Source organism: Equus asinus, chromosome 6, assembly GCF_041296235.1.
Source record: "Equus asinus isolate D_3611 breed Donkey chromosome 6, EquAss-T2T_v2, whole genome shotgun sequence".
Classification (NCBI taxonomy): Eukaryota; Metazoa; Chordata; class Mammalia; order Perissodactyla; family Equidae; genus Equus; species Equus asinus.
The window spans coordinates 75,249,408-75,265,451 of NC_091795.1; the positions used below are offsets into that span (position 1 = coordinate 75,249,408).

The 16,044-nt window shown below is 38.1% G+C and overlaps 1 protein-coding gene across 2 annotated transcripts in view; it reads right to left on the reverse strand.

Moving 5' to 3' along the window:
- The window catches only part of TTC27 (tetratricopeptide repeat domain 27), a 176,440-nt gene that overhangs the window by 101,260 nt on the left and 59,136 nt on the right, over nt 1-16,044 (reverse strand). For both annotated transcript variants that reach the window (XM_014854931.3, XM_070512289.1), the window contains one exon: nt 2,113-2,226. In XM_014854931.3, the coding sequence (XP_014710417.3) occupies nt 2,113-2,226 (114 nt within the window). The remainder of the gene's footprint in view (nt 1-2,112; nt 2,227-16,044) is intronic.

The following is a 16,044-nucleotide window of genomic DNA, read 5'->3' on the forward strand; positions in this document are numbered from 1 at the left end:
TGTATAATGGGTAGTTAGAGAATCTGTGAAAGAGATTAACCACTATTGAGTCATTGGGCAGGAATAAGCACTAGTATTAAATGGAGCATGATACCTGAACACAGATTAATTTTATACATGGTCAGCTCGTTATGATATCAGCTCAACACAAGGTTGACATAAAGGAGGATATATTGTAAAAAAGAAATTATATTGCAAATTTGAATGGCCTCTAATTATACCCTCCAGGAGATACACATGCTCTGTAGATCTTATGGCCCCTGCTTGTGTATGTACCTCCCAGCTCCAATAAGTCGATAACATTGTTCTTTTGAGTTCCTTAGGAATGAGATGATCCCCGGACAGAGTCTATGCTGGTAGCCATCATCAATGACAATTGAAAGATCTCGTGTGGGCACTCCCAATCTGTAACACCAGAGGGTCAACATTTCTAACCCCCACCCCAATAACCCACTGGTCTATACAACTGCTTCAAGATTTTGTGCCCCCCTTAAGATGATTCGTTAGGACACTAGTCCCCCATCTTCTGATTTGCTAGCTTATCACTTAATAAATGCCCTTTCTCTGCCACCATCTTGCCTTTTGACAGTGGCTTTTGTCTTGCAGCAAGCAGATCGTGCCCACTGCATGGTACCAGTTAGAGAATCTTTTGCATTAGGATGAATTTTGTGTCCTTATACAATCTGTACCTGTAGAACTGCATTATGGTTTTAAATTAAGTCTTGGGGCTGGCCCTGTGGCAGAGCGGTTGAGTTCATGTGCTCCGCTTTGGCAGCCCAGGGTTTCCCCAGTTCAGATCCTGGGCACAGACGTGGGACTGCTCATCAGGCCAGGCTGAGGCAGCATGCCACATGCCACAGCCAGAAGGACCCACAACTAAAATATACAACTATGTACTGGGGGGATTTGGGGAGAAAAAGCAGGAAGGAAAAAAAAAAGATTGGCAACAGGTGTTAGTTCAGGTGCCAATCTTTAAAAAAAAAAAATTTAACTCATTGTTTCTTTTAATGCTCACCACAAACCTATACTGTAAGTACTATTACTATTACCTTCTTTTACAGATGATGAAAATGAGGCTTAGAGATATGATCCGATATAATAAGAAATATATATAATTGGTTATTATCCCTGGTTCCTGGTACAGAGCTTCTAAAACTCTGGTAACTTCCTAAGTGATAGAGGTTAGAGGAGCATCTTTTGTTATTCACAATAAGCCTTTTTCACCATATGGTGGCTCTTGAAAGATGGGGGCTGGTTGTCAGAGGAACCAATCATGTGATTAGAGGAGTGGAACTTTCAGCCCCACCCCCAACCTCCAAGGAGGGGAGATGGGCTGGAAATCGAGTTAATCATCAATGGCCAATGATTTAATCAATCATACCTGCAAAATGGAGCCTCCATAAAAATCCTAAAACAAACGGGCTCAGAGAGCTTCCAGGTTGGTGAACACGCCCAAGTCCTGGAAGGTGTCACACCCCAAACTCCACAAGGACAGAAGCTCCTGTGCTCAGGATCCATCTGGACCTCACCATATGAATCTCTTCGTCTAGCTGTTCATCTGTATCCTTTATAATAAACCAGTAATAGTAAGTAAAGTGTTTCCCTGAGTTCTGAGAGTCATTCTAGCAAATTATCGAACCCAAAGAGAAGGGCATGAGAACCCTCAATTTACAGCCAGTCAGTCATAAGTACCCAGACTTGTGATTGGCATCTGAAGTGGGAGGCAGTCTTGTGGGACTGAGCCCTTAACCTGTGGGGTTTGCACTAATTCCAGGTAGTGTCAGAATTAACTAAATTGTAGGACACCCAGTTGATGTGCACAGGGAAGCAGAGAATTGCTTGGTGTGGAAGACCCACACGTTTAGCGTCAGAAGTGTTGTGAATAGAGGAACAATTTTCCTTTAGGTTAAATATCGTGATCACAGAGCTACTAAGGAGAGCTGGGCTTCGGAGCGAAGCAGTCAAATTCTAGAACCTACACACTAACTAATAACAAAGTATTTGAGTAAAATAAAGGCCATCTCATCCTTTTATATTCATAATGTAAGTGTATGCTTATTGACAGCAATAAAGAGTTGGAAGAAAAGCAAAAATTACCCCATTAATTCCTACCTGTGTCTGCCTCATTGCCCGTTCCACTCGGCGTGTGCTTCCTCTTTCAAGTTTTGTCCGGAGGAGCAAGGCTGATGTCTGAATGGCCCAGAACTTTGGTTGTGAAAGCAAACACTGATGGAGGAGGAGAAAAAAAAAAAAAAAAAAAAAGAAGAGATAAGCTGAGTGATCCCACTCTGAATAGAACAAAATTAATTCTTCCAAAAATGTCAGGATACAGCTGAATGTGGATTTGAAAATCTCAGTGAAAAATAATAAAATGTACTTTCAAATATTTTTGTGCAGGATGTAATCATTTAAGCAGTCATTACTTAACCCAGGCGATTCGCTCTACTGAATAAATCAATGAAAGAATGAAATCAGAATCTTTCCAGATAATCAAAACAGTAACCAGAATATATCACATCATGAACTAATAAATCTTTTTATCTCACAGGTTACAAAATATGTGAGTAAATAAATGCTATTTTTCTCAAATTTGAAATAAATGTTTTAAAATCACCCAAACTCACAAATAAAAACAAATAATTAGAAATCTGGTAACTTTGCACTTAGAAAACATCCTAATTCATAGAAGTAAATGCAAGTCAAGCTTTAAGTAAACAGAATGCCCAAAAAATCAAGCAGTTGTTCACTTAAAGACAAAGATATTTTTTTCATCTCGTATTACAGAAAAACATTTAAAAATGTATGAGAATGCTTTCCAGCCTTGGTTAGGGTAAGCAGTCTCCAACTTTAGTTAAATGCTTTCCTAGAGGAGACATCTTAAGAAAGAATGGCCTGTAACAAAACCTTGAATATGTACATACTGAATCCTAACCCCAGAGAAAGCTGTGACTGCCATCAGTTCAGGGAAGGTAACAGATACCGCTGAACATGCCCACAAATGTGGTGGGGAAAAGTGAAACTGTGGGTGAGTAAAAACAGGGACAAAATATAACACAATAGGGACTGCTTGGTATAATGAACACAAGTTAAGCTTTTTGCTGATGATTTGGAATCCAATACTGTCTTCATGTGAAAAAAACACTGCAAAGAAAGGGAAACGGGAAAACAAACTTTGTCTTAAAGTTGATTACATCCTTGATCATCTACTTGTTTCTAAGAGTCAGGTGTGGAAAATATCCTAGTTAATTAGAGTCCAATTAATCATTCAAAAACCTAGCTGCACATTAGAAGCACCTGGGAAGCTTCTGGTTTTTTGTTTTTTTTTTTTAAACGTAAATCAGATCTCTGAGAACAGGACCTGGGCTTCAGTGGTTTTGAAAACTCCCCAGGTAATTCTAAAGCATAGCCAAGTTTAAGAACTACTAGGCTAAGTAACACAAGATTTTGTCTTTGGTCAAATTCATTTATAACACCAAATTCTCATTAAAGGTTAGCAAGAAATCCTTCAGTGGAGTGTAAACTCTATCACAGTCCCACAAATCCTTACTGTGCCACATCAGCTCACTTCATTCATTTGTATTATCTGCCCGGCCCCTGTAGGCATATGAATTTTCACCTCCGAATCTAGGCCAACCCCCTTACAATCAAGAGGAAAATGAAGCAGCAGCTGGTTAAATCACTTGCTCAATGCCACACCTTCATTTGTAGCAAAAGCTGATTCTGACACTTGGTCTCTTGATCCCCAGAACAACATCTTTATATTGCTTTTTAACACTTTATCCAAATGCCCTCATGATCGTTTAAATTGCTAATTAAGATATGATTACCTCCTGGAAGTGGACGATACTACCCAGGAAACCCTGATAGAGTAAAGTAAGATGAGAACTCAATAAAGAACTGTGGGAAACTGCTATAGTAAAGGGATAAAGGAAGAAAAGGAGTAGGCAAAGAATACACAATTAAGGGAGGAGGAGAACCAAAAGAAAGGGGTCTTACTGACGGGTGTTCATTCATTAATTCACTTGAGCACCTACTCTGTACAAGGCGGTGTGCACAAGGCCCAGGACAAACTAGCAAACAAGACAGACAAGGCCCTTGCCCTCACAGAACTTACATTCTAATGCAGTGCCTGTTAGGTATTTTTATTCCTCTATAACTAACTTAGTAAATTAAAATATTTTTATCTCTTTGAAATATAGTTTACAAAATTAATGTATAACCTTATCTTGTTAGCCTCCATTAACTTAAATCTACAAAAAGAAGGAATTTACCAACATACATTGGTGTAAATAGCACTATAAAGACATAAATGATGAAATAGAAGACACTAAAAAACTAATTCTTTAAAATGTGTAACACTATATGGCAGAAGATTTTATTATAAAATGTGATCTAAAGAATTTTCAAAGGAAAGAACTTTTTTCATTAAGTAAGTCTGGAAACTGATTCTATTACCTACAGCGGGTTGCATCACTGCCTTTTTTCCTGTTCTCCTTATTAAAGGGATTGTCATCTGTCACCTCATGATAACAAGATGGAAGAGCGCTGAGGACACAGCTCTATAGAACAGGAATATTCTCCAGGTCAGTCAGAGCTTGAGCAGAAGCCCAGCTCCATTAAGTGAGGGGATTAGCTCTGTGACCTTGGGAAGTTACTTGACCTCCCTGGGTCTCACTTTCCCCCTCTGTAAACAGCAACAGCAATTCCCACCTCACACAGAGTTGTGCGGATAATAACTATGAGTAAGTGAAGCTTAAGGAAGCCTCCAAGAGTACCCACTGAAAAGCACACGTGGCCCCCTCCAGGACATCTCTTCCTAGAATGCCTTCTCTCACCCTTAACAGAAAATCGCAATCCAGAGGGGACACAGGTGATGTCACTAACCTCTGATGGAGTTCAGGACATGCTACCCCAAAATATGGCACCTAGGCACATTGAATATTTTAACTGAAGGAGTTTGAGAAAACAGCAAAAGCAGGAAGATCCCTCTGACCTCCCCTGACCCAGTCCTTCCCCCCCGGAAAGGTCAGTCATAAAACTCTAAGGTGAGAGGTGCCTCCCAGAGAAAAGGAGCACCTTTATCTCCAAAAAGACAAAGGGGAAGAACTGGAACAAAGAGGCCTTGCTAAGTGTCCCCCAGTTTACCACACTTACCTCATATTCTTTTTTTTTTTTTCTGCTGAGGAAGATTTGCCCTGAGTTAACATCTGTGCCAATCTTCCTCTACTTTTGTATGTGGGTCACTGCCACAGCATGGCTGACAAGTGGTATAGGTCCACGCATGGGATCTGAACGTGCAAACTTGGGCCGCCACGCAGAGCATGCCGAACTTAACCACTAGACCACCTCATACTCTTTGACCTATCATATTCCTCCACAACTGCCTACTCTCCATCAAACCTAGCATAAAAACACTCAGGTTTAACTGTTTCCTCAGGTTTTCATTTCCTTATGGAGGCTCCCATGTCACGCAAAACCTATATTAAATAAATTTGCGCACTTTTTTCCTGTTAATCTGTCTTTGTCAGTTCAATTTTCAGATGCAGCCAGGGACCCTAAGAGGGTGGAGGGAAATTCTCCTCCCCTACCACCCCCAACCACATGATCACTTTACCAATAACATCGTGGTACACCCACAGATCAGCTCAGGCAATGGGCTTGCAGAGTTACAGTCCAGCTTTAAGAAGGTGTGCACACCAAAGAGGGGAGAGATTTTCCTCGGAAAAACAACAGAGTCAGACTGTTTTCTATGCTGGCATGAGAACAAGAGGTTTGCCTGAGACTTTTATGTGGAGGTCAAGCAAAACATTCTCATTAAACACTGAAAGTAAAATGCAATCTGACAAACAGACATTTGAAAAGCTTTAAAGAAGGAACTGACTGGGTAATGATATCACTGAAGAATGCATTTATCGTATATCTGTTTGGCTGGGAGACAGAAAGACTTGGGAAGTCCTTCTGAAAGGAGGTGACTGCAGATAGGCTATGTTTAATATATTTTACAAAACACTGCTGCCCACAAGGTAAGAATCAATCATGACATGGGACAATAGGTGAAGAAAAAGAAAACTAAGCAGGAGATATACATTATAACGTTCTATTGACTTCTGAAGAAAATTGTATATTTTCAAAGTTTTCAGTCCCACAGTTCAGCAAGCTAACCCAATGGAGGGAGCACCAACCCAACTACCTAAGCAGCAGGCTGCCCGGCCTGCTGGGGAAGACTCAAGCTACAGTCTGTACAGGTGGATGGGGAGAGTTGAGCCAGAGTCTCCACACAGTCCCCAACAGGGGTTCCTGCTCTCAAGTCCACTCGGTTTAGGACCTGAGAATGGCCACCCCACTGCCTCCTGCTGGTCTCTCTCACTCTTCAGGTCTCAGCTTCAATGCCACCTCCTCACAGAGCCTTTCTCACCCACCTCCCTAAGGGCCTCTGTGTCTAGCCAGGGATTCTCTATCACCGCATCCGCTTTGGGATATTATTCAGCCTTACAAAGAAAGAAGGTTCCGATACACACTACACGGATGAACATGACAATGTGCTAAGCAAGATAAGCCAGACACAAAGGACAAATGTTTTATGACTCCACTTATACAAGGTACCTAGATAGTGAAAGTCATATAGAAAGTAGAATCGTGGTTGCCAGAGGCTAGGGGAAGGAGAGAATGAAGAGTTACTGTTTAATGGTTACAGAGTTTCAATTTGGAATGATAAAAAAGTTCTGGAGGAGTCGGCCTGGTGGCGTAATGGTTAAGTTCACACGCTCCGCTTCAGCAGCCCAGGGTTCACGCGTCCAGATCCTGGATGTGGACTGCACATCGCTTGTCAGGCCATGCTATAGCAGCATCCCACATACAAAACAGAGGAAGACGGGCACAGATGTTAGCTCAGTGACAATCTTCCTCAAGCAAAAAGAGGAAGATTGGCAATGGATGTTAGCTCAGGGCCATTCTTCCTCACTGGAAAAAAAAAGAAAGAAAGAAAGGAAAAGTTCTGGAGATGGATGGACGGTGGGGATGAGTGATGATTGCACAACAATGTGAATGTCCTTAATGCCACTGAACTGTACACTTAAAAGTTGTTAAAATGGTCAGTTTATGTTATTCATGTTTTACCACAATAAAAAAATAGCATATATTTTACAAAATCATTACTGACAAAGTCCCTAAAAAGAGAAAGAAAACTTACAGTCTAGTTCAGTGTTGCTAAAGACTTAAAACAGAGAATAGAAGATAAAAATATAACTGTGCCCAAACTAATATTTCATTGTTTTTTTAAAGCCACTAATGATATTTTGGATGAAATATCCTGAACATATACTCAGCATCTCCCAAATTTCAGAATTTGTTTCCCAAAAGCTGGGCTATTTTAGTGCCTGAAAATGTTCTGATATGTTTCCATGTAATCAAATTAAAGTGAACACTATTTTTTAATCATCTCATCCTCTATGCCCCCAAAGAACACACTTTCTATGAAGACATAAAATATTGCATGTTGCTAATTCTTATAAAATTCACTCATTTCTCAGAAATGTCCTGTAAATTTCTAAAAATTTTGCTCTAAAATTGGTGCTAAATAATAGAATTTAGTAAAAGGCTGATAACTAGAGAGTTAGCTACTCGTTCTGAGGGAAATACAATAACTACTCAACTATAAAAGCCTCTACCTCAGTGGTTCTTAACCAGGATTTTATTCACCCCAGAGGAGCAATCTGCCACGTCTCTGCAGGCTCAGTGTACGCCAGCTCCCTCGGAAGGCAAACCACCCACAAACAAATTAAGCTGTGACCGCACTACCTAAGCTTTATGGCCCTGCTCAAAACGCCAGTGCAGGGCTTAGCGAGTCACCCATGAAAAGGTACTGCTGTCAGTTATCTTAAAATCTAAAGTGAGTAATACTAGTTAGCTATGTGAACTGGCAGGCAGCAGTTGTGCACAGCAATAACCTTTTCTCTTGTACAAATATTCAATTTATTAGAATTCTTTCCAAGTGACATAAACCCAAATGACGTCCCACTATGATTAAACTATTTCCTTGTAGACTTCAGAGTACTGACAGCTCCATTCTGACATTTGGTGCAACGTTCAGATAGCACTAACTTGAAGACAACTGGCTGCACATTATTACAGCATACTGCTCTATCTCTTTTGTATAAAACAACTCCTTACAATCATAATCGTTACATTTATTTTTCTTTGTTAAGATGAACAAAAATATACAGAATCACCTAGATAATGGCAAAAGTTCATTGTGAGAATAAGCTGTGATTGATGCTTCTGTGCTTTTTGCAAGAAATTGTCACTTTTTTCATACAGAAATGAGTGGGTCATCCTTCATCTTGACGCTTTCTAGCACTGATGGGCTCAAAGGTGTAACTCAGATTTTTCCCAAGCAAAGCACTCACATAGGTGATAAGTTTGGAAGTTCATAGCTTATCTTTACTTAGACTATACGGAAGATATACTCAAACACTTAAATGAACTTAAATACATCCATACAAGAAACTACAATGAATTTTTTCAGTTAAAAAGAAATCATTGTTATATAAGAAATTCTAGTTTGGTTAAAGTGTGCTGAAGAAAGGTTCTTTATTAACATTCATTTTCTTGAAGATACTGTTCCTTCAGAATATTGAAAGAATGACCACTGCAACTCATCTTCCATGAATGTGAACGCCTTATGTGACTCCACGTATTTTTCAGTTTGAGGTAGCAAAGAAATGGCTACTAAATCCAATTTTCTCTTTATTAAAGCATTATATACATACAGAAAAGTGTGTGACGAATTTTCACAAACTGAACAGACCTATGTAACCAGCACCCAGATCGAGAAACAACATTACTAGCAACCCAGTGTCCCCCTTGTTCTCTGTTTTGGTCATTTCCCTGCCCCACTGCAAAGGGCAACCACTATCCTGACTTCTGACACCACTGATCAGTGCGCATGTTCTTCCACTCTATACAACGTAATCACAGAGTACTCTTTTGTATCTGCTTCCTTTTGCTCAACACTGTTTGAAAGAGTCATCCATATAGTTATATTCAGTTGCAGAAGGTTCATATTATTCTAATATTGCATAATATTCCACTACATAAACATAAAATTTATTTAACCATTATCCTGCTAATGGGCATTTAGGTAGTTTCCAATTTGGGGCTGTTACAAATGTGCTATGAACATTCCAGCTGTGCTATCAGAATCGCCCTTATGCACATTCTAAGACACGTTCTTTAGGTGAACACGCACTTTACGTACAAGTATTTCTGTTGGGTGTATACATAGGAGTAAAACTGCTAGGCCATAGAACATGCATGCATTTAGCTTTCAAAGATACTGCACATCTTCTAAAAGGTTATTCCGCTTTACCCTCTCATGAGAAATACTAGAGAGTTCTTGTTGCTTCACGTCCTTGCAACATTCAACATATATCACCTATTTTTTGCATTTTAGCCATTCTGGTGGGTATGTAGTGGTATTCCATTATGATTTTAATTTGCATTTCTCTAATAGCTTTGCATTTATCTAATGACTAATAAAGTTGAGCACATTTTAACATGTTAACGACCATTTTAACGCCCTTTATTAAGTCTCTACTGAAGTTCTTTACCCATTTTTTTCAATTGGAATGTCAGAACTTTTCTTGATAATTTGTAAGTATTCTTTTTTTTTCTTTTTCTTTTCCTTTTTTTTATTTTGAGGAAGATTAGCCCTGAGCTAACTGCTGCCAATCCTCCTCTTTTTGCTGAGGAAGACCGGCCCTGAGCTCACATCCGTGCCCATCTTGCTCCACTCTATATGTGGGACGCCTACCACAGCATGATGTGCCAAGCGGTGCCATGTCCACACTCAGGATCCGAACTGGTGAACCCTAGGCTGCCGAAGCGGAACGTGCACACTTAAACTGCTGCAGCACTGGGCCGGCCCCTGTAAGTATTCTTATTTTCTGGACATAAGTCCTCTGTCTTTTTGGTGGAGGAGAGTAATATATGATTTACTTATTCTTATATGAGAAACACATATAACACATACTATGTGCTGACATGGCACTGGTCTAAGTGCTTTACAAATATTAACGGTATACAGAGAAGGGAAACAATAGAAAGAATAAACAAATGGGACTTCATCAGACTAAAGAGCTTCTTCAAGGCAAAGGAAAACAGGATTGAAACAAAAAAACCACCCACTAACTGGGAAAAAATATTTGCAAGTCATATATCTGACAAAGGCTTAATATCCACAATATATAAAGAACTCACATAACTCAACAACAAAAAAATCAAACAACCCGATCAAAAAATGGGCAGGAGATATGAACAGACATTTCTCCAAAGAAGATATACAGATGGCCAATAGGCACATGAAAAGATGTTCATCATCGCTGATCATCAGGGAAATGCAAATCAAAACTACACTAAGATATCACTTTATACCCATTAGAATGACAAAAATATCTAAAACTAATAGTAACAAATGTTGGAGAGGTTGTGAAGAAAAAGGAACCCTCATACACTGCTGGTGGGAATGCAAACTGGTGCAGCCACTATGGAAAACAGTATGGAGATTCCTCAAAAAATTAAAAATAGAACTACTATACGACCCAGCTATCCCACTACTGGGTATCTACCCAAAGTGCTTGAAGTCAGCAACTCCAAAAGTCCTATGTACCCCAATGTTTATTGCAGCATTATTTACAATAGCCAAGACGTGGAAGCAACCTAAGTGCCCATCAACAGATGATTGGATAAAGAAGATGTGGTATATATATACAATGGAATACTACTCAGCCGTAAAACAGAACAAAATCGTCCCATTTGCAACAACATGGATGGACCTTGAGGGAATGGAATTATGTTAAGTGAAATAAGCCAGCTAGAAATGGACAATCTCTGTATGACTCCACTCATATGAGGAATTTAAAAGTAGACAAAGAGAACAGTTTAGTGGATACCAGGGGAAAGGTGGGGTGGGGGGTGGGCACAAAGGGTGAACGGGTGCACCTACAACACAACTGACAACCAATAATGTACAACTGAAATTTCACAAGATTGTAACCTATCATTAACTCAATAGAAAAAAGTTAGTATTAAAAAGAAGTACCTAATATTAATAATAATCCAGTTTATCATTTTTTGTTTTATGGTTAGAGCTTTATTGTCCTAAGTTCTCAAAGATGTTCTCCTACATTTTTCCTCTAAAAGCTTTATAGTTTTGCTTTCACTTTCACAAATTCAATCTGGAATTGATTTTTGTATATATAGCATGACAGGGGTTAAGATAGCTTTTTTTCATATGAATATAAATCATCTAGTACCACTTACTGAAAAGCCTACCCTTAACCACTGTACTGCAGTGCCAACTCCGTCAGATGAACGGTATACGTATGGATCTGTTTCTGGACTCTCTATCAGCTCCTCCACCGCTTGGTGTGCATTTCTTTATGTCAAAATGTCTCCACTCGGCGTTTCTCACTGGCATGTTTAAAGTGCATAAGAATATCCTAGAAAGATTGTTAAAACACAGACTCCTTGGCCCCAGTTCCAGAGATTCTGATTCAACAGGATTTGAGGTGAAGATGGAGAAATTTCATTTCTGACAAGCTCCTAGGTGATGCTGATGCTGCCAGTCCAAGGACTACAATATGATAAGCACTGTCTTCATTAACATAGTTTTACAATAGGTCTTGCTATCTGGCAATGTAAGTACTCCAGCTCCGTTCTTCATGACTGCCCAGCTATTCTTAGCTCTTTGCATGTCCATGTGAATTTTAAAATCAGTTTGAGTTACAAAGCCAAAAAACAACAGCAACAACAAAAAGCCTCAAACTGCTAGGACAGTGTTAGGGATTGCATTCATTATGTAGGTTACTTTGAGGAGACTTGAAAATTTAAAATATTGAGTCCTCTATGAACATAGCATATCCCTCCATTTATTTAGGTCTTCAATAATTTCTCTTAATAATGTTTTGTAAAACAGTGGGACTATATAAAACTAAAAACCTTACGCACAGCAAAGAAAAATATCAACAAAATGAAAAGGCAACCTATGGAATGCAAGAAAATATTTGCAAATCATATATCTGATAAGGGGTTAATATGCAAAACATATAAAGAACTAATACAACTCAATAGCAACAAAACAAACAATCCAATTAAAAAATGGGCAGAGGATCTGAATAGACATTTTTCCAAAGAAGACATACAGATGGCTAACAGGTACATGAAAAGATGCTCAACATCACTAATCATCAGGGAAATGCAAATCAAAACCGCAATGAGATATCTCCTCACACCTGTTAGAATGACTATTATGAAAAGGACAAGAAATGACAAGTGTTAGAGAGGATGTGGAGAAAAGAGAACCCTTGTGCACTGTTGGTGGGAATGTAAATTGGTGCAGCCACTATTGAAAACAGTATGGAAGTTCCTCAAAAAATTAGAAATACAACTACCATATGATCCAGCAATTCCACTTCTGGGTATTTATCCAAAGAAAATGAAAATACTAATTTGAAAAGATATATGCACCTCCATGTTCACTGAAGCATTATTTACAACAGTTAAGACATGGAAACAACCTAAATGTCCATCAATTGATGAACAAAGAAAAGACACACATAAATACACATATATAATGTGATATTATATATATAAAAAAATATTATTAAGCCGTAAAAATGAAAGAAATTTTGCCATTGCAACAACATGGATGGACCTTGAGGGCATCATGCTAAGTGAAATAAGTCAGACAGAAAAAGATAAATACTGTACGATCTCACTTATATGTGGAATCTAAAAAAAACAAAAAACCGAACTCATAGATGTAGAGAGCAGATTGTTGGTTGCCTGAGGCAGGGGGTGGGAGACGGGTGAAGGGGTTAAAAGGTACCAATTTTCAGTTGTAAAATGAGTATGTCATGGGGAGGTAATGTACAGCATGGTGACTATAGTTAATAACACAATACTGTATTGCATATTTGCAAGCAGCTAGGTGAGTGAATGTTAAAAATGCTCATTATGAGAAAAAAATTGTAATTATGTATGACAATGGATGTTAACTGGACTTAACTGTGGTGATCATTTTGCAATATATACAAATACTGAATCATTACATTGTACATCTGAATCTAATAATGTCACCTCGATTATACCTCAATAAAAATAAATAATGTTTTGTAGATAGATTTATTCCTAGGAATTTGACTTTTTTGACATTATTTCAGGTGCTATCTTTTTTCCCCTCGTTTCAATTTTTTCAAATTATGGTAAATACATATAACATAAAATGTATTATCTTAACCATTTTTAAGTGTACAGCTCTGTTCTAAGTACATTGTTGTGGAACCAATCTCCAGAACTCTTTTCATCTTGCAACTGAAACTCTATACCCATTAAACAACTGCCCAATATCCCCATCCTCAGTCCCCTGCAACCAGTATTTTACTTTCTGCTTCTATGAATTTGACTATTCTTGGTACCTCATATTAAGCGGAATCATACAGTTGCAAATGCTCTTTTTTAAATCCATTTTATTTTTACCTGGAGTCTAATAACAACAGTAATTTGATGAAATATTGGCTAACTAAATTATGAGTACTGGCTAAAAATCCAGTAAAAAAAAAAAAAAGGAAGCTTAAGAAATTTGGTGTGTTCAATTAGCAGCACTTTGAGAATCAGGACAATGCCAAACAACACTGTGCCATTTGCAACCATACACTTGTATATGAGATGGAATTCTCACCACTTTCACACATCAGGGCAGAAGCCACTCAACTGTGAGAGAGAACATTTGTGTGGCTGTTTTAAGTTGTCTCATTTCTCAAATCTCATTGACCGAAATCTGTGAAAGTTGACTCAATGAGTCAGTAGGCTTTTACAAGTATATAATTCTTCATATACTCTTCAATATTTCCATTATTATTGTAAAAGTTGAAATGAACTCCAGTAATATCTTTCATTTATAGTTGCAACATTTTATAAGTTAAACAATCAATCCACTTCAGCAACTGTTAAGGAGTGTAAGAAGATATTTTGAGAGCAAAAGGGAGACTGCTCTGCACACCTCAGTATGAGCTTATCACTTTAAGATATGCCAGCTGATGCTCAGACTCACACTAAAAAAGGAACTGTAATCATCTAACATCCGAGGAAACTCCATCAACTGCTTGAAATGAAAAAGTCAGTGAATACCACCTTAACTCCCACTAAAAAGTAAATTGTAATATTAGGACACGCTATATATATATATGGGCATTATTTTATTTAGCTAACAATTTCCCAGTCTATGCGACAGTGCCCTAATTCCCAGATAAGTAGGAAAGAAAATTTTGTAACACCATCAAAGAGGACCTGGAGTGTTGTTTCTATTAAAAACAAATTTCCTTTTCATTTTTATCACTGCACGTTTCAAATAATCTTCTTCCAGAGGTCACTGGGATCCTTTACATGACAGACAGACAGTCTGCTCCTTTAAACATGAAGGAGTTTTCAGATAGCTTCTTTTTCCACACATAAATCAAAGCTCAGAGCTCTCCTTGTGGGTGAACAATTGTTTGGCTACACTAAAGCCAAATCCGGCAATGCCCACCCAGGTCAGGCTGACCTTACAGAGCAAAGAACAAAGAAATACTATCAAAAGCTGAACTACTGCTGCTTCTTAATGATTTATCTAAAAGAGTATTCATTGTTAAAATCAGTACCAAACGACAATAAATTTAAATTTCAAATTTTCTCTATAAATTCTTCCCAGTAGAAGTGACACAGCAGTCCAAATTCCCGATTCTTGCTCTGTAGCCCATTTAAAATCTGTCTCAAATCTATTTTTCCCTAAGTCTCACTACTGCCCTAAACAAATCTTCCAACACAGCTAAATGAAGTCAGCACAACTCACACTTTCCCATCTCCTTGCCTTTGCTCTTGCTATCACTCTATCTAAACCCCATCTGTCTTTCAAGGCTCAAATCCTCCCTTAGTGCACAAAGCCTTCTTTGACAGCTCTTCTTCTAAATGTTTTCTTCTTTGCTAAGTACTTAGGAAATTTTTTATCTGTGTTATCAGCTTGTAGTTTAAACTGCCTGGTATTGCTAATTACAGTTTCATAAGTTTATCTGATCTTGGCTAAATTAAAAATTCCATGAAGGATAATACAGAGAATTCCAATATACCCTTCACCCAAGTGTTAACATTTTGCCACATAACCAATAGTTTAATCTCCAGACCCAACATAGACTTTACTAAAAATGGCATTTACAGATTTAAAATAATTAAATCCTACTAATTAGCTATTTTTATATCAACTAACACAAGAAGTTACCTGAAATCATGTATTAACACCACTTTAGTTTAGTAGATGTCAATTACCTATGCTATTGTATACACAAGTTTTCTGCCCTATGAACTCTTAAGGTTTTACATTCATCCCAGCTATCTTTCTGTTTGTTGTTTCTGTTGACTCTCAGTCATGAGGGGGAATAATTCAGTTCCACAAACATTTTAATACTGACAACTTGTGTTAGACACTAAGGGTCAAAAGTGGCCCCAACAGGAGCTCTACACAGCAAATTCCTCCACTTAAATTTGGGGTTTCTTTTGAATATAGGTTTCCACAATACTTGGGGAAAACTAGCCTGATTTTGCCTTAAAAAAGGAGTAAGCTTCATACTGAATGTGAACACAGCGTAATTTCCTAATGGGAATTTGTTCCTCTCCTTTTACATTGTTTCCACCTAACCCTTAGATAAAGTATTTTCTGTTGTACTTCTGAAGTTGATGACAAGAACTAATCCACACTAAAACCAAAATCTATTTTAATAAACTAATCAATCATAAATATTATAGCTCTAAATGACACATATGCATTTCTCCCTTTAGGTTATTCTTTGTGACTTTATTGAAATGTAAGACAGATATAATAAAATAAATCAATATTTAGTGTAGTGTTACATATACATCCATGTAACCACCACAAAATCAAGATATGCAAAATTTCCAGGAGCCCAAAAAGTTCCCTTGTGCTGCTTTGCAATCAATCTGTGATCTACTTTCTGC